The following is a 26,568-nucleotide window of genomic DNA, read 5'->3' as shown; positions in this document are numbered from 1 at the left end:
GTCATTAATCCCGCTCATTGGTGCCCCTGTCACGTGATCCCGGGGCGCCGATGAGATCTCATGACAGCTGGGGGTCTCCTGATTAACCCTGCGCCTGTCATTTTGAATCTCCTGTGAACGCTGACTCATGACCAACGTTCATAGGAGATCGTCATTTCTGCTATACATAGCTGAAGCATTGCTATGTGTAGCACAAGCGATTGGATGATCGCTGATTCAAGTCTCCTAAGGGGACTATAGAAGTCAGTAAAAAATGTGAAAAAAAGTTTTTTAAAAATTAACAAAAGCTCAAATGACCCCCCTTTTGCCTCACTGAAAATAAAACAATTAAAAAAAATACACACCGTATAAACTCGAGTATAAGCCGACCCAAGTATAAGCTGAGGCACCTAATTTTACTACAAAAAAATGGGAAAACTTATTGACTCTAGTATAAGCCTAGAGTGGGAAATACAGCAGCTACTGGTAAATTTCCCCATCCTGGTAAGCATTGCTCTCTCATCCCCAATCCTGGTATGCGTGGCCCCCTCATCCCAATCCTGGTATGCATGGCACCCCTCATCCCAATCCTGGTATGCATGGCACCCCTCATCCCTAATCCTGGTATGCATGGCACCCCTCATCCCAATCCTGGCATACATAGCACCCCTCATCCCAATCCTGGTATGCATGGTACCCCTCATCCCTAATCCTGATATGAATGGCCCCCCATCCCCAATCCTGGTATGCATGGCACCCCTCATCCCCAATCCTGGTATGCATGGCACCCCTCATCCCAAATCCTGGTACGCATGGAACCCCTCATCCCTAATCCTGCTGACACTGTGAGCCCGCTATTAAAGAAATGAATAAAGTATATACCCGAGTACAACCCCTGGCAAAAATTATGGAATCACCGGGCTCGGAGGATGTTCATTCAGTTGTTTAATGTTGTTGAAAAAAAGCAGATCACAGACATGGCACAAAACTAAAGTCATTTCAAATGGCAACATTAGAGCTTTAAGAAACAGTAAAAGAAATCAAGATTAAAAATGTGGTAACCAGTAAGGGTAATTTTTTTCAGACCAAGCAGAGGGAAAAAATTATGGAATCACTCAATCCTGAGGAAAAAATTATGGAATCACCCTGTAAATTTTCATTTAGAAAAAACTAACACCTGCATCAAATTAGATCTGCTCGTTAGTCTGCATCTAAAAAGGAGTGATCACACCTTGGAGAGCTGTTGCACCAAGTGGACTGACATGAATCATGGCTCCAACACGAGAGATGTCAATTGAAACAAAGGAGAGGATTATCAAACTCTTAAAAGAAGGTAAATCATCACGCAATGTTGCAAAAGATGTTGGTTGTTCACAGTCAGCTGTGTCTAAAATCTGGACCAAATACAAACAACATGGGAAGGTTGTTAAAGGCAAACATACTGGTAGACCAAGGAAGACATCAAAGCGTCAAGACCAGAAACTTAAAGCAATATGTCTCCAAAACAGGAAATGCACAACAAAACAAATGAGGAACGAATGGGAGGAAACTGGAGTCAATGTCTGTGACTGAACTGTAAGAAACCGCCTAAAGGAAATGGGATTTACATACAGAAAAGCTAAACATAAGCCATCATTAACACCTAAACAGAAAAAAACAAGGTTACAATGGGCTAAGGAAAAGCAATCGTGAACTGTGGATGACTGGATGAAAGTCATATTCAGTGATGAATCGCGAATCTGCATTGGGCAAGGTGATGATGCTTAAACTTTTGTTTGGTGCCGTTCCAATGAGATTTATAAAGAAGACTGCATGAAGAGAACATGCAAATTTCCACAGTCATTGATGATATGGGGCTGCATGTCAGGTAAAGGCACTGGGGAGATGGCTGTCATTACATCTTCAATAAATGCCCAAGTTTACATTGATATTTTGGACAGTTTTCTTATCCCATCAATTGAAAGGATGTTTGGGGATGATGACATCATTTTTCAAGATGATAATGCATCCTACCATAGAGCAAAAACTGTGAAAACATTCCTTGAAAGAAGACACATAAGGTCAATGTCATAGCCGGCAAATAGTCCGGATCTCAATACAATTGAAAATCTTTGGTGGAAGTTGAAGAAAATGGTCCATGACAAGGCTCCAACCTGCAAAGCTGATCTGGCAACAGCAATCAGAGAAAGTTGGAGCCAGATTGATGAAGAGTACTGTTAGTCACTCATTAAGTCCATGCCTCAGAGACTGCAAGCTGTTATTAAAGCCAGAGGTGGTGCAACAAAATACTAGTGATGTATTGGAGTGTTCTTTTGTGTTTGTTTTTCATGATTCCATAATTTTTTCCTCAGAATTGAGTGATTCCATAATTTTTTCCTTCTGCTTGATCTGAAAAAATTACCCTTACTGAGTACCACGATTTTATCTTGATTTCTTTTAGTGTTTCTTAAAGCCATAAAGTTGCCATTTGAAATGACTTTAGTTTTGTGCCATGTCTGTGATCTGCTTTTTTTCAACAACATTAAACAACTGAATGAACATCCTCCGAGCCCGGTGATTCCATAATTTTTGCCAGGGGTTGTATAAGCCGAGGGGGGCTCTTTGAGCCTAAAAAATGTGCTGAAAATGTCGGCTTATACGCAAGTATATGCAGCATTTGGCATCGCTGCGTTCATAAATGTCCGATCTATCAAAATATTAAAACAATCCGATCAGTAAACGGTGTAATGAGAAAAAGTATCAGAATTATGTTTGTTTGGCCATCGCAACATTTCCATAAAATGCAATAACAGGCGATCAAAACATCGTATCTACCCCAAAATGGTATCAGTAAAAATGTCAGCTCAGGACACAGAATTTTAGCCCCCACACAGCCCCAGATCCCAAAAAATGAAAACGTTACAGGTCTCGGAAAATGGCGACAAAAGCCTTTTTTTTTTCTAACAAATTTCCGAATTTTATTTCACCACTTTAATAAAAAAAAACTATACATGTTTGGCGTCTGCTTACTTGTACTGACCTGGAGAATCATATTGGCAGATCAGTTTTATCAGATAGGGAACCTGGTAAATAAAAAACCCAAAAAACAATTGTGGAATTGCACTTTTTTGCAATTTCACCGCACTTTAATTTTTTTCCCATTTTCTAGTACAGTATATGGTAAAAACAATGGTGTCATTCAAAAGTACAACAGGTCCCGCAAAAAACAAGCCCTCATACAGCTATATTGACTGAAATATAAAAAAGTTATGGCGCCATTATTCCGAGTTTCTTGGGTAGCTTCCTCCTTCCTCTTATCTTCAGCTTGTAACAATTTCAGTATTCTGTACAGCATTTCTCTTGTCACAGTTTTGTCTCACGTCGTCCTCTCCGACTCTTGTATCCGTTCTCTTCACCAGAAGCAATTCGAGGTTTGATCAAATTCTGTTTTAACCGAGACCCATCTCGGGCTTGTCTTCCAGCGTTTTGTACTGTAATCTGTCTCTGATGCGGGAACGTTTATTGCTTGTCAGCTATTCCGTGCTGCTTCGTGACTCCTACGACGTTCAATCTTGCTGGAAGATCACAAGTGTTTTTTTGTTTTTGGAATCTTTTTCTCTATTTAGTACCCTTTATGTTAAAATTTTAAAGTGAAACTCGGTCATATCATCTAAAAGGGAATCTTTCAGCAAAAAATTACCGATTGTTGATATAAAGAATTTCATTTTTTTGAATCTTAAAATATACAGTGGCTTGCGAAAGCATTCCCCCCCTGGCATTTTTCATTTTTCATGTTTTTACTACCTCACAATCTGGAATTTCACTGTTTTTGTGAGGGTTTGCATCAGTTCATGTAAAGAACATGCCTACAACTGTGAGCATTTGGTTTTCTTTTTTTTGTGAAGCAAACAACAAATAGGACAAAATAACTGAAAATGTCCGTGTGCATTCACCCCTCTATTCACCTCCCTAAAGTCAGTACTTTGTAGAGCCTCCTTTTGCAGCAATTACAGCTGCAAGCTGCTTTGGATACGTCTCTATGAGCTTTTCACATCTTGCCACTGGGATTTTTGCCCATTCCTCAAGTAAAAACTGCTCCAGTTCCTTCAAGTTAGATGGTTTAGAAAACTCAAAACGAACCTTGCAGTTTTTGTGAGCAAGTAAAGGCTTGTTTCTGCCCACTCTTCCATAAAAGCCACCCCTATGGAGTGTACGGCTTATTGTGGTCGTATGGACAGATACTCCAATCTCTGCTTGGGAACTCTGCAGCTCCTTCAGGGTTACCTATGGTCTCTGTGCTGCCTCTCTGATTAATGCCCTCCTTGTCCGGGCTGTTTTTGGTGGGGGGCCCACTCTTTGCAGGTTTGTTGTGGTACCATGTTCTTTCCATTTAATGATAAAGGATTTGATGGTGCTCTGGGGTATCATCAGAGATTTGGATATTTTTTTATAACCCAACCCTGACTTGTACTTCTCAACAAGTTAGCACCTGACTTGTTTGGAGATCTCCTTGGTCTTCATGGTGTTGTTTGGTTACTGGTCCCTCTTGCTTAATGGTGTTGCAGCCTCTGTGGCCTTTCAGAAAACGTAAAGTGTATATACTGACAGACATGTGACACTTAGTGAAAGGATGTCCACCTGTGTGCAATCTAAGTATGTAAATTATGAAAGGAATTGCTTGCACCAGAAATTTTTAGGGACTTCATTGCAAAAGGGGTGAATACATATGCACATGACAATTTTTAGTTATTTGATCCCATAAATTTAATTTATGCTTATATTTTTCTCACTTCACTTCACCAACTTAGACTATTTAGTGCTGATGCTTCACACACAAATCGGATTACAAAAATGTTTAAACACTGGTTGTAGGTAAAAAGCCAAGGGGGTGAATACTTTCGGAAGCCACTGTATTGACAGAGAGAGAGATATTTTCCAGCTCCAAAGTTCGGGTCCCCATTGATTTCAATGGGGTTCGGGTTCAGGTTCAAGTTCGAGTACAGCTTGGACTAAAGTTTGGTCAGCTTCCTGAACCTGACCTTTCATGGGTGCGCTCATCCATAATCACAAACTTAACCTAAAAAATTTAATGTGCCAGAATCAGAATTTTTTTGCGATTCGATTAGCCTGCCACCATTTTTTTAGATTATTTTGAAGGCCGGAAATGGGTTAAAAAGCCACCCCTCACCTTTGCTGCCACTACAGATCCCTGCATGGTCCTCCAGTCTTCAGTTCATATCTCCCAGCCTTGGTCCTCCGATCTTTCAGCTTGTGATCTTCCAGTGCTGACTAGGCTTTATGCGTTGACCATGTGAGGCCTAGTCAAGCCTAGATGACCCAAACTTCAGAGGCCATAATAGTCAAAGCCTAAATCTGAGGAGCGAGCGGGAAGCTGCGGCAGCAGGACAGTTGAAGGGTGGTACTAAGACAGGTGAGTAGACCATTTTATCATTTTGTAATCCCTTTCCTCTGTTTCATTTTTTAAGCTTGGCGAACTGTAGATACCGCAGAGCATAATAAAAATCTTTTCGGAGCACTTTTATTATTTAAGCACCCCCATCAAAATTTTTATCCTCTTAATATATTGCAATCATCTTATTACATAGCACTGTGTACTTACAATTGCTCATTTTGCCTTTCTACCCAGCTAATTTTTCTCTTTTCCATTAGGTCTATGAAGTCAACTGATTAAAAACAGACTAGCTGAATCCTTCTAAGCTCTATGTAGAAACAGGAGGTCAATTTTCTTTGCATGAGTCACTGCAAAAGTCCCTGGCAGGGGGAAAAGCGGAGCAGCTGAGTCAAAAGTTGAAGCGGGGAATGATAAATGCCGGGAAAAGAGACTTCCTGTTTCTCCACGAGAGCAGAGAAAAGAGAAGAATTAACTGTGTAGTGTTATGATCGTGTAGCAACTCACTTGAGAAAATAGGTAACACACTAAATACTGCAACTGACCCTGCCAGTTCCTGTACAGACTAGAGATCTTGAACCTATAGTCCCTAATTATTCCTGCATGAGCTGAGATAGTCCTAACCACAGACTAGATGTTGGAAACTCGGACCTATGCTGGCTGAAAGGCCGTCGAGCACTTCATGTTCCTCCTAAAGAACCGGAGGGCAGAGCAGAGTGCAAATTACCTACAGAATGGAAAGTGTGCTGAAAAGGAAAGAGATCCCAGAGTGAGTAAAACAAAGCACGAAATACAAAATAAAGGATTAAGTACATACTGTCAGAGAATATGCCACCTATTTCCTAAAAAGAAAAGAAAGATAGGTGCAGGTTAAAAAACATAAATAGCAGAGAGATAACCCTAGCTGGTCTTTCACTGACTGGCTTAAACTACAGTAATATGGCTGGATATCCAAATAAGAATATCACCAGCAGGAAGGAAATATCCTCAGAGAGAAAGCATATAAAGCTGTATCCGAAAGTTGATAGGGCAGACAAATGAGTAAATGAAGAAACCTGTTACACTAAAATGACTGAAGAAAGTATAACAGAAACTAAACAACCGTAGAAAAGATGTATCTGCTGTGGCTCGGCGGACAGAGAAGCCGACCACAAAGCACAGGTTCAAGGGTTCGAACAGGTAGAAAGGCAAAATGAGCAATTGTAAAAACACAGTGCTATATAATATGATGACTGCAATATTTTAAGCGGCTAAGAACTTTGATGAGAGTGTTTCTTTAAGACATGATTCTTAGGAATTATGTATAGATAGAGATTGTGTGAAAATTAAAACCCAATCACTTGAATGCAATATATATGGAGGGTCCAGCGCTGAGTCTCCTCCGTTGCTCTTAGTGTCTATTATTGTCACTTCGACAGCGCTGCAGCCAATCAGTGAGCTCAGTGGTTTTGCCCTAGTTGACTGCACAAGAAGCTAATCTCAGTGATTGGTTTTAGCGCTGACATCATGTCGACCATGCTGCAGCTAATCAATTAGCTCATCTACTGGTGCAGTCAACTCGAGCAAAGGCACTGAGCTCAGTGATTGGCTGCAGAGCTGTTGATATGACGTTAGCACTGCAGATAATAACAGACAGTGGAGACTCTGCGTTGGACCTGGGGAGGGGGAGTAAAACAATTATTTTTCATTAAAATAATCTGCAATTGGGGGACAGAGATTTTCCGAAACTGGAAAACTCATTTAAGAAATGGAAATAGTAAAACATTCATCCGACCTTATTATATCTAGATGTTCAATATCAATAGTTTGTCATATTCTCAAGCTGCCACTCAGAAGACATTGTGCCAAGGCTTACAGGGGGATAGCTAAGGTTTCCTAGCAACCAGTCGGAATGGAGTTTAGAGCTTCGTTGAGTTCCGATGTCACTTTATCTTCGGATATATCGATGAATGATAAATTGAGGCTTTATTATGTTACATTGAGCAAGCCATTTCCTCTGACAATGAGGTTCTGAATGCTGCGCTGAATCTCAGGATGATCTCCATATTGACACATCAATACGCTTCATTATGGTGATAGATGGCACCTACCGTACTGCTGTATGAAGCCAGCAATATAAGATATTCACCATGTAGTCCATTGCATAAGACAGAGGAAAATGTTTTTGAACAAAGCTTTTAATTTTTTATTTCATAAACCAATAGGAGACATGAAAATAAGAAACTTTTGGAATATATATAATCAGGAAAATCCACTACTTTCTCCTCCAACACTGATATTTCACTCTCAGTTCATGGGTAAAATGTGTATGCAGTGTCTACAAATTTTCCCATTACTGAAATAGGAGATGACAGTTGGTGCTTATGAGATTCTATAAAGAGGGGCGGAGTTAGAAACAGACACAGACATTCTGCTGCAAGTTCTCCTGAAACGACAGTTACAATTCTCCATAAAACTTAATGAGTACTGTCTCAGTGATGGGAAAAGTTGTATTCACTGAAGACAGTGAATTGAAAATGTTGAGAACAAATGATCAGTCCAGAAGGAGAAAGACGTTTACAATTGATTACTGAAAAATAATAATAATAAAATGATGGTTACTCTTTAATCATTAAATAAATGGAAAATTCTTCAAATTTCTAAAATACTAAGGCTCAGATTCATCAAGACTGTCGTTTTGTAAGAAAGTACGGAGACTGGCATAAAAACGCCAAGAGGAAAAATATTTTAAAATAAATTGCATAAGCCAGAGAACATGGGCTTCTTTTATGATGCTTTCCTGCTATCACATCCCAAAAGGAGGGACTATCACAGCCAGTATGAAAGCAGAAGCAGGAAATGCAGCAGCTACTTTTTAATGAATCTGTATAGTGAGAGGACAGCTATAAAGCCCAAATAAACATTATAAATTGTGTCTGACAACACAGCAATGAAGACTCACCCTGCTTTTTACCCATAGCCATACACTGTATGTAAAGGTCACTATTAGTGATGAGCAAGCACTAAAATGCTCGGGTACTCCTTGTTCAAGTTGAACAAATTGGAATGCTCGAGTGCTCGGACCGAGTAACGAGCCCAAACTAAGTCTATGGGAAACTCGAGCATTTTTCCGGCGGCTCCCCTCGGCGGTCTGCAGTGGGCCTAAAAATTGCCCAAATCGATGGGAACAGCGCTTAAATGACATGGGAACAGCATAGTGAAGACCCCTGGAAGCATTTCTGAATCCCAGGTCACTGCTGTCAACAACGTTGTCAGAGGTATTACGCCACTTTCACGGACTCACAATAAAACATACAAAAACGAAACCAAAATGGATTTTCCGGGGAAATATGTTAAGGAACATCCTTTCCAGGGTAATGACTTGTATATAAGGCAAAATAAATAACCAAAAACAAAAATACTTCTCTACACCTTGTGCTATGTTCACACGTAGCGTTTTCAATGCGCTTTTGCACTTTTGCATTGCTTTCAACGGTGAAAAAACATTTACCACTAAATGTCATTTTAACATTTTACTACCTTATCTGGCCATGTGGTGTGTGAGACATCGTCAGACACATCCTGTTTCATTTATGATGGAGGGACTCTGAAAGTCACAAATACTATTTTTATAGGGCCATCAGGCGGCCCTTACTATTCTTAAAGGTCCAGCAGCCGGCTATGCTTTGTTGCTCCCATCATTAACAAGTGGGTCTCCTATATTGCGTATGCAGTGACTGCAAGAGCTGCCAAAAATTTGGAGGAACTCCAATGCCACTTGCAAGAGACGTAGAGGTCAGAGGGCCTCCTGCAAAAAATGCTCCCATTATTAGGAAGTATGTCTCCCATACTGTTTGCCTATGTTGTGAAGCAATGGCTGCCAAAAATTTGGAGGAACTCCAATGCCCCTTGCAAGAGACGTAGAGGTCAGAGGGCCTCCTGCAAAAAATGCTCCCATTATTAGGAAGTGTGTCTCCCATACTGTTTGCCTATGCAGTGAAGCAACGGCTGCCAAAAATTTGGAGGAACTCCAATGCCCCTTGCAAGAGACGTAGAGGTCGGAGGGTCTCCTGAAAACAATGTTCCCATTATTAGGAAGTGGGTCTCCCATACTGTTTGCCTATGCAGTGAAACAACGGCTGCCAAAAATTTGGAGGAACTCCAATGTCCCTTGCAAGAGACGTAGATATGTTGATATGGTACATATGGTGGTGGAGGATGAGGAGAAGGAGGAGGACAAGAGCAAGTAGACAAAATTAGGAAGCGTATACCCATGTCTGGGTGTGAAGACAGAGGTGCATGGAAATAGAGTTAGACCTCCCAAAAAAAAGATACTGTATTTGAGTTTATGTTACGCTATCATTCTGTGTTGGTGCGAAGTCAGGCCCAATCCAGCCCTTGTTCATTTTTATAAGAGTCAGCCTGTCATTTTCAGTTGACAGGCGGATGCGCCTATCGGTTATAATTCCACCTGAGGCACTAAAAACCCGCTCTGACAAAACGCTAGCGGCAGGGCAGGTCAGGACTTCCAAAGCATAGACAGCCAGTTCATTCCACGTGTCCAGCCTGGATACCAAATAATTATAAGGCACAGAGGAATCACGGAGGACGTTGGTACAGTTAGCAAGGTACTCCCTCAGCATCTTCCCTCCTTGAGAGAGTATCCCGCTCATCAAGGCTTGTACGATGGAAGGGTCTGAGAAAACTGTCCCAAAACTTTGACAATGTTCCTCTGCCTCTGCTCGATTGCATTTGTGTCTCTCTCGCCTGTACTCCTTGGTTGTTCAACGAACTGTGACCTCTGCCGCCAGCGTTTTCAGATGGGAATTTTTTTAATAATTCCGCAACAAGGGCCTTCTCCTACTGCACCATTTTATTAGGCCTGTCCTGCAAGGGAACAAAAGACAGGAAGTTCTCCTTGTAGTGTGGGTCTAGAAGTGTCACCAACCAATAATGACTGTCACCCAAAATTTGGACAACGCGAGGGTCACGGGAAAGGCCGCGCAACATAAACTCAGCCATGTGTGCCAGACTGCAAAGAGGCAAGACTTCCGTGTCCTCACCAAGAGGATGACTGACCATGCTCTCCTCCTCTTCCTCCTGCTCCCTATCCTCAGGCCATCCACGCTGAACAGACGGTATGACAGTTGTGCAGGTAGTACCATCTATAGCGCAGGAAATTAGCTCCTGCTCTTCCTGCTCCTCCTCCTCCTCTTCTTCATTGTCACCCAATCCACGTTGGGATGAGATGAGGCTGGGCTGTGTGTACTCACCCTGTATGGTTCCTTGCTCCATCTCATGGTGCTCCGCCTGCAATGTATCCTCTTTAATTGTGAGCAGAGAACATTTCAGAAGACAGAGAAGCGGGATAATGACGCTAATTATGGCGTCATCGCCGCTGACCATCTTGATGGAGTCCTCAAAATTTTGGAGGATGGTACAGATGTCTGACATCCATGTCCACTCCTGAGATCTTATGTGTGGAGTTTGACCTGAATACCAACAGCCTTGTTGATGCTGGTAGTCAACAACTGCCCTCTTCTGCTCACAAATCCTTCCCAACATCTGCAATGTAGAGTTCCAATGCGTGGGGACATCGCAGATCAGTCGGTGAGCTGGAAGCTGCAAATGCTGCTGAAGCACGGCAAGGGCGGCGGAAGCTGTAGCTGACTTTCTAAAATGGGCACACAGGTGGCATACTTTGACAAGCAGACCCGACAGATCCGGGTAGATTTTGAACCACGAAGCTAAGCACATCGGCCAGGCATGGTACATGTGTGAGCTCGCCTCGCCTCAGAGCCGCCACCAGGTTCTGGCCATTGTCACACACGACCATTCCTGGCTGTAGGTTCAGCGGTGTCAGCCACAGATCTGCCTGCTCTTTCAGAGCTGTCCATAACTAACTCTTCCGCATTGTGCGGTATGTCACTTAAGCTTATTAGCTTCAGCACAGCCTGTTGCCACTTGGCTGAGGCAGTCCTGCAGTGCTTCCAGCTTGCGACTGATGTGGTCATTTGATGGAGGCTGAAGAGGAGGAGGAGGAGCAGGAGCTGTATAATGTGAGGGCCACCCTGATTGACCCAGGGCCCGCAACCCTCAGTGTCGGGAGGACTTGTTCCATCCCAAGGTCCGACTGGGTCCTGGCTTCCACTATATTGACCCAGTGTGCCATCAGCAAGATGTACCGTCCCTGCCCACAACCACGTGTCCGTGGTTAGGTGGACTTTCCAGTAACTGCGTTGTTGAGGGGACGTCTAATGTTGTGGGACACATGCTCGTGTAATGTGGGGATGGCACACCGGGAGTAATAGTGACGGCTGGAGACCGAGTACCGAGGGACAGCCGCCACCATCAGGTTGCAGAAAGCTTCCGTCTCCTTGAGCCTAAAAGGCAACATTTCGAGCGCAAACAATCGCGAAATCTGTGAATTTAATAGTGGGGCGTTGACTTCGTATTTGTGCTTGTGTTCCAAGGACTGGGGTAGGGACAACTGAACGCTGTGCTGGGACAAGGACGTGGACGTGCTTGCTGATGGTGCTAGTTGAGAGTGTGCAATGACAGGTGCAGGGCGGGAGGCATCTTGGCTTGCACCATGGACAGGGGATTGGAGAGCACGCACAACAGCAGAACAAGCAGTGGTGTCACCCGCAGACACTGTTGCTGGACCATGGGGTTCAGTCCACTTAGTCGGGTGCTTTGCTGCCATGTGCCTGATCATTCTGGTGGTGGTCAGGCTGCTAGTTTTGCTACCCCTGCTGATGCTGGCCTGGCAGGTGGTGCAAATGGCCTTTTTGGGGTTATCTGCAGAGTCTTTAAAAAAATAACCAGACTCGGGAAGGCCTAACAGTTGTACTGGCAACTTCCGTCGTGTTGGCATTACAAGGAATGCTTTCCCACCTTGTGTCTGCGGCCACCACACTGCTTCTTCCTGCCTGTTGTGGTGCTATGCCTATCTCCCCCTGTGTGCTGCTGTCCTCACTCTGTATGTCCCCCTGCCAGGTTGGGTCAGTTACTATATCATCCACCACCTCGTCTTCCACTTCCACACCCTGGTCATCCTCCTGACTTTCTGGCAATTGTGTCTCATCATCATCATCATCATCCACCTCTTGCGATAGTAATTGTACTTTCCCACCGTCGCCTTCGTGTGACCGTGGCTGCTCCAATATTTGGGCTTCGCTACACGCGTTCTTCTCTTGACTCTCTTGAAGCTGGCCGGGCGAGAGGCCCGAATCTACAAATGGAAAAGTAAACTGCTCTTCTGAGTGTCCAAGTGTGGGATCAGTTGTCTCCGGGCACTTGGCATGATGGGAGGAAGGAGAATCAGGGTGAGGAATATGCGGTCCAGACTCACGGCTACTGAGACTTGACAGTGTGGAAGACAGTGTGGTGGTGGTGGTGGTGGCTAAGTGACTGAAAGCATTATCTGCTATCCAGCCAAAAACCTTTTGACACTGCTCTGTGTTCGATAGTGGTGTTCTGCGGCCCTTGATTAATTGGGACAGGCCGGTCGAGCGACAAGATGCGGGTGTTTGTTGTGGCACAATTTCAGCTTGCCCACGGCCACGTCTTAGGCCTCTGCATGCGCCATCACCATCACGTCCACTTCCCCGTCCCTTGCCACGCACCTTGCCCATTTTTAATAAAGGACAATATTTTCCATTTATTTGTATTATTTAAAATCTTATATTCCTAAAATATCAAGTCTCAATTTCTCAATTTTGGACTGCAATCCACAGTATTTTGTTCATACTATTCACACTGCGTTGTTATATCATCCTCCCACAGTGCGATTTGGGTTGACTTAAATAAGTGCTCATTATGCCTCAGCCATTAGGTATTGTCGGTGCCTGCGGCTATTAATGAAATTTCTACTTTAGATTAGTTGAGATGAATCAGGATCCAATAAGATTAGATCCGTAGATAATAGGTATCGCTTCCTATACCAGTTATATTTGCGTAGTTTCTGGTGAAAGGAAGCTATGCTGCTGACTTACACAGGTGCACTAATTTTGGCCTCTGTTTTTAGGGTTTCATCCCCCTTAGATGGCCAAGCTTTCCTAAGCATTCAGTCCAATGGTATATCTATTAGCCCTACGCGTTTCATCATTAATCTGTCAGACTGTTATGATCATCAGGGGCTCACAGTATATAATGTTTTAGTACGATGTCGCGATATGTTTCTGATAAACTTATCAGCAGGGTTGCTGGCCGCGTCTGTCGGCCAAACCAGCGTAGCTTTAGAGGGGAGAAAGTCCTACCCCTGACATGCCCACTCCATTCATCATCAAATCAGTGAGCCGGAGCGTGCGTGATGAAGATATTATAGACTGTGAGCCCCCGATGATCATAACAGTCTGACAGATTAATGATGAAACGCGTAGGGCTAATAGATATACCATTGGACTGAATGCTTAGGAAAGCTTGGCCATCTAAGGGGGATGAAACCCTAAAAACAGAGGCCATAATTAGTGCACCTGTGTAAGTCGGCAGCATAGCTTCCTTTCACCAGAAACTACGCAAATATAACTGGTATAGGAAGCGATACCTATTATCTATGGATCTAATATTATTGGATCCTGATTCATCTCAACTAATCTAAAGTAGAAATTTCATTAATAGCCGCAGGCACCGACAATACCTAATGGCTGAGGCATAATGAGCACTTATTTAAGTCAACCCAAATCGCACTGTGGGAGGATGATATAACAACGCAGTGTGAATAGTATGAACAAAATACTGTGGATTGCAGTCCAAAATTGAGAAATTGAGAATTTATATTTTAGAAATATAAGACTTTAAATAATACAAATAAAAGTTCATTTTTATATTACTCCAATTGGATTAGTCTGTGAAAATTTTAAAATTATTTTGGAGCACAATTACAGACCAATATAAGGCAGTGAAGTGACAATATTTTCCACTTTCACGAGAAATGGCTGATTTTGGAACACAGTTATATGTGATACGTCTGACAGAGAACCACAATTTTAAATAGCAGGCCTGTAATTTGCTAAGACTATCCTTCACAGACACATAGTGTGAATAGCTTGACCGACACACTGCAACGAAATGAAAATGGAAGAAATGGTTGATTTTGGAACACTGATATATGTGATATGTCTGATATAGAACCACGTTTTTTAAATAGCAGGCCTGTAATTTGCTAAGACTATTCTTCACAGAGACCTAGTGTGAATAGCTTGACCGACACACTGCAACGAAATGAAAATGGAAGAAATGGTTGATTTTGGAACTCTGATATATGTGATATGTCTGATATAGAACCACGGTTTTAAATAGCAGGCCTGTAATTTGCTAATACTATCCTTCACAGACACTTAGTGTGAATGGCTTGACTGACACACTGTGACAGAATGGAAAAGGAGGCCAATATTTTCAATGTTCAGTTTAAATTTCTGGATTTTTATCGCTGAAATATGAAACAGATCTGGCTGTATTCTGCAGTGCTAACAAGCAAATGGAGCAGAAAAATGGTGTACTCTGGACTGCTTTTTAAGCAAATAACCAGGATTAAGATAAAAAAATTTTTTCCCTGGCCCTGATATCTGGGGCTATGTCTACAAATATCTGTAAGAACAGCAGCAGCAGACATGACGTTCAATGGACCCTCTTGCACTATATACACTGCAGTCTGCCACATACACTGACTGCCTAATTCCTGCTATCACCACTGATTATATGCAGCTGGATTAGTCTTCAGAAGGACTGTTAGTTTAGATGGATATATTTATATATATATATATGCATATATATATATATATATGTATATATATATATATATATATACATATATATATATATATATATATATATATATATGTTGTGGAATACCTATACTAACTAGAAACAAGCAAATCTCTCCCTGACACAGCAGGACCTCTCCCTACTCTGCCTGATTCCGGAGTGACTGTGACGAGCACAGTGGTGCCAGGTCTGATATCCACCTGATGACGCTTTGCAGCCAGCCAATCACTGTAATGCCCACAACCAACATGGCTACGGCATTAGAGTGCATGGCAGGCAATTCCTGTATGTTCATTGGCTCTATAAAGAGCGCCAAACATGCAGGGAGGAGACCCGAGTTCCCACCCGAGCAACCCGGAAGTTCTCGCCGAGCGCCGAGCAGTGGCGAGCATGTTTGCTCATCACTAGTCCCTGTGGCATAACTGTGTTTGCATTGAAGAGCTTGAAAGTGGTTGGAAACAATCCTAGAAGACCACACAGTGTTACACACATTTTTTTCATGGCAATTCAAGGCTTTTCTATAATTGCAATTTATGGAGAATCTAATTTCTTGGAAAAATTCAGCGAAGCTGGTAAATTTGAATTTCAAAAGATTTTCTCAGCTCTTGTGTCAGCAGCTCCAATGGTCATCATGTTGGGATCCACTGAGATCTTCTTGCTGGCATTATAACCCTAGAAGACTGGTGATTCCCTTGGCACTCACTCTCTAATAGATCATTTAGACAGGAGAATTTCACTTAGGACGATTAATAACAGATTGTTCTGTGATTATTCTCAGCAGCACATTACCTGTTAATAAATGACTGTCATGCTAAGTATGGGGAGAACCCAGCGTATAATGACAGAAACAGGGGAGGGGGCTCTACAGCTAGAGAAAGGGATAGTGGAGAACCCTAAGCAGATCTAACCACACCCTGACTCCCCTATCGACCCTAAATAGGTTGCGCACCAATCGCCGAGCAGGAAACTTTAGCCCTGGCTGACCCTAGAGCTAAACCCTAGGTAGGGAGGGGAAGGGGTGAGCACTAGTCAGCCCCACTGAAAGTTAAAGTACAAACCAGGGAAACAAGCAAGGGAATATACTTATCTTTCAGATGACACCAGAGAGAACATGGCTACAATCCACAAAGGAACTCCAAGGAACTTCTAGCCGACTACTAGAATTCCAGGCCTGAATAGAAGAGGAAATTCTATCACCAGCAACTCTCTGGAAAAACTGAGTGTATTTAAGGATCCAGCAAGGGTGTGGTAATTAGCAGCAGAAGGTGAGGATCACCGCTGGGTTCTAAAAGTATAATACCCAAGCAAGGTGAAGATCACCGCTGGGACCTAGAGAGAGAGGGATAATGTAAGGATCAGGAAGATGTTTGCAAGGCCAAATGCAGTGACCTTCTACAGCCGGATCCCGTATGACTGTCTGTCAAACCTGACACACCCGTGACAATGACAGTGTGCTGCAAGGTCGATGATTTTTTCACAATGTGCATCCAAAAGTGATGATTTTTAAGCAAGTTTAAAAAATCATTTCACCTGACGAACAACCATTTTGCTCATTCGTCAGGTGATCAGCAGCCTGTTTACACTGATCGGGAAGTATCGTTCTCGATACTCGGCCAGCGTAAATGCATCTTAATCCTCTGTGCACCAGAGAATTATTCTGTTCCTGCTTTGCATGGATTATACTTGGGCATTAATTAAATAATTTCTGATTGTTGCTGGGGCTCATTATGCAAAGCTACGAGCCGCTTTTCATTTGCAAATGTATTAAATAAATGATCTTTGAAGATCAATTTAATTACTTTCATCTCATGGAAGATCAATTCATTATCTAGAGTTTACCATACAATTACCAGGGATTATATCAGGATTATATAAGGGAGTATTTGGTCATTATGTTATAGGCATGATATATGTATTACTGTATTTCATTATAGGACTGTAATATTGATTTATATTAGCGAATGAAATACATCAGCAATTTCACTAAGAATTTGGATTTGCCAGAATCCAATTTTTTGTTTTGATTTACATAAATCCCTCAAAATGCCATTCAGTTGGGCACCATTTTGCTGGATCTTTTTGAGCACCAGGAAGAGGGTTAAAAAATTATTAGATTATTCTCACTTGTCCTAGACCCTCACCTGTCCCGTTTATCAATGATGTGTCACCCCCCATATGATCGTGTTAGAGCCGGAAGACCCAAAGACTGGTGATTGGAAGTTCCCAAATGAAGACCGGAGGATCAGGTAGAGAGCTGTGGCGATAGGGCAGTTGAGGGTTCGGCCTAGGACAAGAAAGTATGACTTTTTTATTATTTTTAGCCACCTCCTTTCCCTTCATTTATGATGCTTTGGGGTCTGGAGAGACCTCAGAGCATCATAAACCTATTTTTTGGGCACATTCAGTTCATGACAAATCTATTTGGTTCAAAATTTTGGCCAAATCGTATTACTTGAACCCAAACTGAATTTTTAAAAATTCACTGATTTCTATTGATGATCAATCCTTTGGATAGGTCATCAATATCAAATTAGTGGGGGTCCGACACCTGGCACCTGGGTATGGGAACAGTTATTTCTACAGTATATGGAGCTGTGGTGTTCCAGCAAAATATACCACCCCACCACCACCGATCTGATATTGATGACCTATCGTATGATCATTTTGGGCCCTTGGAAACAAAGAACACTTTTGTCTAAAAGTTTAGGGTCTTGAACAGTGATTGGTCAGATTGTCAAATGCATTGCACGCGAGCTACATCATAAACTTGCCTGCTCTGCTACATGATCCAATAAGGAAAAATCTGGAAGGAGACAGATGCAGTGGGATTACTACATTTGTCTTGTATGTTTTTATTTTGAAGTTCACCACAAAAAGACTGCTGTATTCCCTGCCTCGGCTTTTATAGTGGCTCTGATAGGTCTTCCCGAATGGCTGTGCTATACCTAGTTTTGTGATAGCTTCAAAACATTCTCTATCTATCTATATATCTATTATCTATCTATCTATCTATCTATCTATCTATCTATCTATCTATCTATGTTTCTATCTTATCCTTCTATCTATCTATTGTATATTTCTATGTAAGTTTATGTAAGCGCATGCAGGAGATTTGGAGCTCTGTTTCAGGAAAACTAAGCTTTAGCTGTCATGAAGAATGTAAAAGAAATTATTCACAAAAGAATTAGGTAAATGATTGTTAGTGCTGTTATGAATTGACATCCACTTTAAAAGAGTTTTCCCATCTAAGGGAGTCGTGTATTATTGCTTTTACTCCATTCATTTGGATTAAAATGTGAAATTTTGTGGTGGGCTGTTTTTTTTTTAGACATGCGCCAAATTTATTAGAAACTTGAACCAAATTTTCATAAATTTTCAACACATCTGCCAATTTTTTTTTAAACAACTCCAGATGTTTTAAGATGGATTTATCAGTTTTGATCTTTAAAAAAAGTTGCAAATAAAAAGTTTGAATATTTTAACTTTAGTAAGTGATGGGGTGGCATAAAAACTAAAGTAAGTCTTCTAGACTGAAGTGTTTTGTTTATAGATGTGCCAAAAAGGACAAACATTGTGCAACATTTGTAAATTTGGTGCAAATCCCGATGAGTTTGAATTTATCTCTAACTCAAATAAAAATTACGTTGAAAATGCCGCTAATAAAATGTGACACCCCATCCCCCACTGATGACTTTAAGGGTATCATCTAGATATTTGATAAAAGTCTGGTGATTCTGAAATGTGACTTTAGTGCTAAGTGTCAGTAATGGTTTTCCCGGTGTCATCGGCAAGGAAACCATATGTGATGACTAGATCATTGAGATAGAACCATATGTCCCTGTATCACCCGATATCACGTGTTTTCTAATGGCTTCCATTTCAACTTACAGCACCTTATGGCGGCAATAAACGCAGGGATAATACCGTTAGGAAACGCTTCCAGTCAGAACAGCCACTGGGACCTGGGCAGCTCGTTCTTCTTTGCGGGAACTGTGATCACCACTATAGGTAGGTGCCTGTTATACCTGGTGGATTATTTTGCAAAAACTTATTTTTATTCAATAAACAATGTCCTAAAAAGTATTTCTTCAAATCACTTTAATAAATTTTTTTTTATCTTTTATCCCTTAACCCCTGGATGCAGCTATTCGTCCATGTCCGTGTGGAGTTGGATCAGTAGCTGAATCCGCTCCATACACAGCAAATGCCTTCTGTCTTATACAGCCGGCATCTGTCTATAACAGCAGCAACTGGAGCATGTTCCAGTCGCTGCTGTTCAACAATTTAAATACTGTGGTCAACCTCTGACAGCGACATATAAATGAAAGCATTTTTGACACGTTCTCCGACTCTTATCGCCCCCCGCGATGCCTTCTGAAGACCCCCACGTTATTAATTTCTCCTGTATATGTATAGATGCACAGCTTGATAGTTTTTAGTAATGATTTTTTATCTCTTGTTCCTATGGAGACATGTATCAGGAATCTCACTAGATCTCAGTGTTTCTAAGTAATATCTGCACGTTACATGCGTCTGTTATTAAATTGCTGAGCTACAGAAATAATGAGGTCAATGGGCGCTGACCGGTTAGCTCAATGAATATTAATAATATTTTCATTATTATAATCGGAACAATTCCTCATTTATTTATGCAAATATCTCATTATTGTTTGCCGTGGTTAAATATCCATTAAAGTAGAACTCGTCTTTTCCATCCTTTATTAAAATGCTTGTCTGCATTGGACAATTTCCACTTGTTTGAGGGATCTGTATTTAGATTATTGGGTAAATTGGAAGATAATGTCTCCTTGTCAGGATCCCCAATAATCACCTGTAATCTGTAGGGAGACCTGGAAATAAGTGTTCAGTATCCCTGCAGCACCCCCGCAGGGCAAATGAAGTATTACACAATGTCAATTCAAATCAATGGGTTGTATGTGCATCATCTTCCCTTGTTATGGTTCATAGTTACTTATCCCCTGGTGATGTAGTGGAGAAATCTCAATTTGTCCCTGGAAAGCTAGAGGCACAGATACTTGAGTAAATGGGTCCAAAATTAGACTACAATATAAAAGAGTAACCACCAGATGGCAGAATACTACCAAGGAGTGGTTAGAGTTAGATATATATAGAGATTTAGTGCAATGTAATGCACAAAAAAATAAAATCAGTAGTGAAAGAATTAAAATAAATTATTACCACACATACACAAAAAAATAGTAGACTGAGTAGTAGACACCACATTGGTCCTTCTGCTCAAGACCCTGACGCGCATTTCAACCCTACTTCATCTGGGGGTCTGGCTATTCTTTGCATTGTAATCTTATATTTAATTTTTTGTGTCTCTCATCGGCCTCCCCTTGCTTTCATTGTTCCTTGTTTTTTTTAGTAACATTTAAAAATTATTTTTATTGTGTAGCTGTGTATCTCAAAATATTTATTGTGTATATATTCATTTGTCTGATTTTTTTATTAAATTGGAATAACACTTACAGTGGTGGCCAAAAGTATTGGCACCCCTGCAATTCTGTCAGATAATACTCAGTTTCTTCCTGAAAATGATTGCAATCACAAAGTCTTTGGTATTATTATCTTCATTTAATTTGCTTGCAAGGAAAAAACACAAAAGAGAATGAAGCAAAAATCAAATCATTGATCATTTCACACAAAACTACAAAAATGGGCCAGACAAAAGTATTGGCACCCTCAGCCTAATACTTGGTTGCACAACCTTTAGCCAAAATAACTGCGAACAACCGCTTCCGGTAACCATCAATGAGTTTCTTACAATGCTCTGCTGGAATTGTAGACCATTCTTCTTTGGCAAACTGCTCCAGGTCCCTGATATTTGAAGGGTGCCTTCTCCAAACTGCCATTTTGAGATCTCTCCACAGGTGTTCTATGGGATTCAGGTCTGGACTCATTGCTGGCCACCTTAGAAGTCTCCAGTGCTTTCTCTCAAACCATTTTATAGTGCTTTTGGAAGTGTGTTTTCGGTCATTGTCCTGCTGGAAGACCCATGACCTCTGAGGGAGACCCAGCTTTCTCACACTGGGCCCTACATTATGCTGCAAAATTTGTTGGTAGTCTTCAGACTTCATAATGCCATGCACACGGTCAAGCAGTCCAGTGCCAGAGGCAGCAAATAACTCCAAAACATCAGGGAACCTCCGCCATGTTTGACTGTAGGGACCGTGTTCTTTTCTTTGAATGCCTCTTTTTTTTTCCTGTACACTCTATGTTGATGCTTTTTCCCAAAAAGCTCTACTTTTGTCTCATCTGGCCAGAGAACATTCTTCCAAAACATTTTAGGCTTTCTCAGGTAAGTTTTGGCAAACTGCAGCCTGGCTTTTTTATGTCTCGGGGTAAGAAGTGGGGTCTTCCTGGGTATCCTACCATACAGTCCCTTTTCATTCAGACGCCGACGGATAGTACGGGTTGACACTGTTGTACCCTCGGACTGCAGGGCAGCTTGAACTTGTTTGGATGTTAGTCGAGGTTCTTTATCCACCATCCGCACAATCTTGCGTTGAAATTTCTCGTCAATTTTTCTTTTCCGTCCACATCTAGGGAGGTTAGCCACAGTGCCATGGGCTTTAAACTTCTTGATGACACTGCGCACGGAAGACACAGGAACATTCAGGTTTTTGGAGATGGACTTGTAGCCTTGAGATTGCTAATGCTTCCTCACAATTTGGTTTCTCAAGTTCTCAGACAGTTGTTTGGTCTTCTTTCTTTTCTCCATGCTCAATGTGGTACACACAAGGACACAGGACAGAGGTTGAGTCAACTTTAATCCATGTGAACTGGCTGCAAGTGTGATTTAGTTATTGCCAACACCTGTTAGGTGCCACAGGTAAGTTACAGGTGCTGTTAATTACACGAATTAGAGAAGCATCACATGATTTTTCAAACAGTGCCAATACTTTTGTCCACCCCCTTTTTTAGGTTTGGTGTGGAATTGTATCCAATTTGGCTTTAGGACAATTCTTTTTGTGTTTTTTCATTGAAGACAAATTAAATGAAGATAATAATACCAAAGAATTTGTGATTGCAATCATGTTCAGGAAGAAACTGAGTATTATCTGACAGAATTGCAGGGGTGCCAATACTTTTGGCCACCACTGTATATAGTATATCAAAATATGTATGGTCTAGAATTTTAAGATCATGGGAAAAAAAAAAAGAGTGAAAGAAACATGATCTTTTATAGCTAAGTACTGAAACTTGAGCTCCAGTCCTAACCAAGGCCCCCCACCTTCCATGTGCCATTTATAATATTGGTGTCTGTTTATGTGACAGCGGGACCTTTGGACCTCCCCAGGCACTAGTCCTTGGTGCTATTGTTACCTCTGCACAGCTGTTGTTACCTCTGCACTCCACCTAAGGCTACACTCCCAGCTGACTACTTTTTAATAGTTAGTGTTGTATTTGTGCAGATAAGCAGGTGAAGTATTGGTCCTGTCAGTCAGAGATAGACTGAAGTATCGTTTTGCGCTCGAGGTGAAGCTGTATTTTTCTTAGAAAGGACAATCCAGTCTATAGGCGTTCAGCATCCATGGGAAGCCAGTGACATTTTTAGTTGAATAGCCCAGCACGAAGTTTCCAGAAACTGTCAGTAACATTTACGTATCAGGATATAATGCTTTCCATTGCTGAAAAGTAAATATTTTACGAGGTTTTCAGCATTTTAACTGCAAGGATTGTTTGAGGTTCTCGAGTTCACCTCTGTGTAATTTCTGAAAGGATTTATATGGATCTTAATTGGTATATATAATGCATCCCCTGTAAATGACAGGAATGAGATCAGAATTTATTCTCTTAAATCTAGGAGATGGGAACAAAGTATAACATATCAAGCATTAAAGAAACAAAAAAGAAAAAAAAACTATTGTAAAAATCCCTGATTCATCCTCATACCATGGTTTCCTACCAGTGGAAGAGAGGGGTCCACATAGCAATTATTAAATTATGGTGCCACTTTTTGCCCCTCGGAACAGAAGAGTGTGTTGGAGTTCTGTACTCGTTTATTGTTTTTTTTTCTTAGACTCTATTATGGTTGCTTCATGTATCAGTATACGTCACTCCTGGGCACAGCGGTAACTTTCTGTAAAGCAGCGCTCATTAGACAGAGTTGATTGTCTAAACAAATTGGTGGCAAAGACTTGGCAGATGTATTTATGAAGCAAAAGTTGATCTACATTCTACAGGAATTATTCAAGGAGGACCTGTCAGCAAGCTTTACAATATACTTGCGTACATCATGAAATAGATTTCTTACACCCAATGAGGCTGGTGGTCTTACTTTGAAAATTCATGCCAGTTTGGCTGAATAATACATTCTAAAAGTTAAAATGCAATCTCTTCCACCTACGCTGACTGACAGCTCCTCAGAGTCCCTCCTCTCTGCCCATGCTGAATTTCCACCCACCTAGGTAAATTGACACCTCCTCAGTGTCCCTCCCCCCTGATCCTGCTGAATCTCCGCCCACCTAGCCTGATTGACAGTTTATCAGTGTCCCTCTGCTTTGCTGAATCTACTGAATCTCTGCTTGCTTATCTAGATTGACAGCTCCTCAGTGTCCCTCCTCTCTGTTGGAATCTCACACTGTTCAGTTCAAGCTGCAGCTGTCAGTCAGGCTGTGTGGGTGGGTGGAAATTGAATACACTTGAACTTATGAGCGCTCTCACTCCTTAGCTGTATTTATCCAATCTTCATTTTAATATCAGGATTATACAACCATTCCGCCATGGATTTTCACAGTAAGTACACCAGTCTCATTAAGTCTAAGATATATATTTTTTTTAATGTATGAAGTTTCTATATGATACTGTGTATTTAGAGTATATTTCTACCTGGGCAATTCATATTAATGTATTAAAGACATGGGTATACAGCTCATATGCAAACTAACCGGCTCCAAGGTTTTCCTCTCTTCCCTTTGCACCCATTTTTCCCTGTGTTAATGACAAGCGAATCTGCCGAAACCAGATTTCATCAACTCCCTGAAATTTGTCTAGAAAATTTGGTTCCCATCAAAGTTATTTGCTGTAACGCTAATGTTTTTTATTATGCTCTGGGGTCGACGCGCGTCGTGACGAGTAAAGATGATGAAATAAGACATCCGGGCATGGAACAGTCTGCTGCAATTTTGTCAAATTTATACAAAGTGAATCACAAAAATTCAGATTCTGGAGAATCCGAATTTTTCTTTTTAGATTCAAGGCGAATTCAGTGTGCCTCGAATAGATTCACTCATCGTTAATACTAGTCTTTCTCAATCTGATCTACCTTAACTATTATCTAAAATATAAGCTTCTGAGGCCATGTACTACCATGTCCCACATCTTCTTTGTTCTGTTCCGCGGCAGGAGACGAGTTAGCAGGCAGCATGTCTGCCGGTGACTGAAGTGACTCCGCCATGATTTACTGTTAATGACCAGGAGTATCGCAGTGAAGTCTAGAGATGAATTGGACTACAGCCCGAGGTCTCTCACTGAAGGGATTGTGAAGCTGTCAGAACTATTCTTGGTGGGATATGTATCCATATATTATCCATAAAGTTCTTCACAAGAAGCATGAAATATATCTAGAGATGAGAACAATGAATCAGTCACCAACATCAGGGACACAATAAACATTACAAGGTTACGGGATAAATATATTTCTTCTTCAAGGTTGAGGATGGGACGTAGAGTCATATTTTTCTTTATCCAGAGAGGAATCTGTTCTCACGGTAGCCCCCTAGTGAATAACACGTTTTGCTTTTTAATGTTGATCTGTTTTCCCGGCTAAGTGCCCACGTAGCGTTTTTCAAGAGTATATGCTGCGGAATTTCCACAACGTAAACGCTTGTTAAACGCTAGGTAATCCGCACCCCATGGTCCCCAAGGGGATTCCGCAAGTTCTATGCCCATGCTGCGGATTTTTCTGCAGCGTTTATGCTGCGCTCAAAAATCAGCAGCATGTCCGCGGAAGCGTGGCGTAGTCGCCGCCATTGACTTGCATTGAGACGCATATAATCCGTGTCAGTACATTTGTACTCACGGATTATATGCGATTCAATGTGCGGATGGTACCCAGTTCTGGAGGAGAGGAGACTCTCATCCAGACCTGGGTACCATTGTACCTGTAAAAAAAAGAATAAAATAAAAAATAAAGTTTATATTCACCTTCTGACAGCCCCCGGTCTCCTTCCCTGTGCTTGCGGGCAGGACTGTAGGACCTGCGGTGACGTCACAGTCATGTGACCGCAGGCCCTTCAGTGCAGTGTCCCGCGATCAGCTGGCAGACAGGAGCATGCGCAGCAACACACGCCGGGCCATCAGAGGGTAAGTATAGGTTTATTTTTTTATTTTTAAACATTCTTACGGTCACACTATATAAATCCATGCTGTTTGCATGGATTTATATAGTGTGACCAAGTTGTCAAGCACTTTCCAAGTGATGCTAAAATCGCCTGGAAAGCGCTTGTCAATCAGCATGCAGAAACGCATGTGAAAACGCTTCAAATCTGCATGTATTTGGCAGGAAAAACGCATGCACAATCTGCATGCGTTTTTTCTGCCAGGGAGATGCAGAAATTCTGCAGAAATTTTCTGCTTCATTTCTGCATCGTGGGCACATAGCCTTAGTGCTAACAGCAGCACAAAAATCGATAATTGTACAGTCCAAACAGGAAAAAAAACAGGGAGGAGGGACCCTTCTTTTCTATAAAAAAAAACCTACTATAATACTGCCTCGTTTGTACAAGAATATAACTACTATAATACTGCCCCTTATGTACAAGAATATAACTACTATAATACTGTCCCCTATGTACAAGAATATAACTACTATAATACTGCTCCTATGTACAAGAATATAATTACTATAATACTGCCCCTATGTACAAGAATATAACTACTATAATGCTGCTCCTATGTACAAGAATATAATTACTATAATACTGCCCCCTATGTATTGGAATATAACTACTATAATACTGCCCCATATGTACAGTGCCTTGAAAAAGTATTCATACCCTGTGAACTTTTCCACATTTTTTCACGTTACCCCCACAAGCGTAAATGTTTTTTATTTGGATTTTAGGTGATTTACCAACAAAACGTAGCAAGTATTTGTGCGGTATAAAGGAAATAATAAATGCTTTTCTAATTATTTTAAAAATATAAATCTGAAATTTGTGCTGTGCATTTGTACTCAACCCCCTTGTGTCAATACTTTGTAGGACCACTTCTTGCTGAAATTACTGCGCAGTCTTTTAGGGTTTGTCTCTACCAGCTTTGCACATCTAGAGGTGACATTTTTGTCCATTCTTCTTTGCACACTCGCTCTAGCGCAGTAAGATTGGATGGAGGCGTCTGTGAACAGCAATTTTCAAGTCTTGTCACAGATACTCAATGAAAATTAGGTCTGGCCATTTGAACACAGGAATATGCTTTGATCTAAA

General features: G+C 41.4%; 1 protein-coding gene across 1 annotated transcript in view; it reads left to right on the top strand.

The window, feature by feature from the left end:
- Positions 1 to 26,568, top strand: part of KCNK2 (potassium two pore domain channel subfamily K member 2) — a 169,962-nt gene that overhangs the window by 22,193 nt on the left and 121,201 nt on the right. The window contains exon 3 of the mRNA XM_073671944.1: positions 19,006 to 19,123. Within this exon, the coding sequence (XP_073528045.1) occupies positions 19,006 to 19,123 (118 nt within the window). The remainder of the gene's footprint in view (positions 1 to 19,005; positions 19,124 to 26,568) is intronic.

Source organism: Phyllobates terribilis, unplaced genomic scaffold (genome assembly GCF_046119375.1).
Source record: "Phyllobates terribilis strain yellow unplaced genomic scaffold, ASM4611937v1 Scaffold_3__8_contigs__length_932513732, whole genome shotgun sequence".
NCBI lineage: Eukaryota > Metazoa > Chordata > Amphibia > Anura > Dendrobatidae > Phyllobates > Phyllobates terribilis.
The sequence above is the reverse complement of the archived record's forward strand: the minus strand, read 5'-3'. Positions and strand labels throughout refer to the sequence as shown.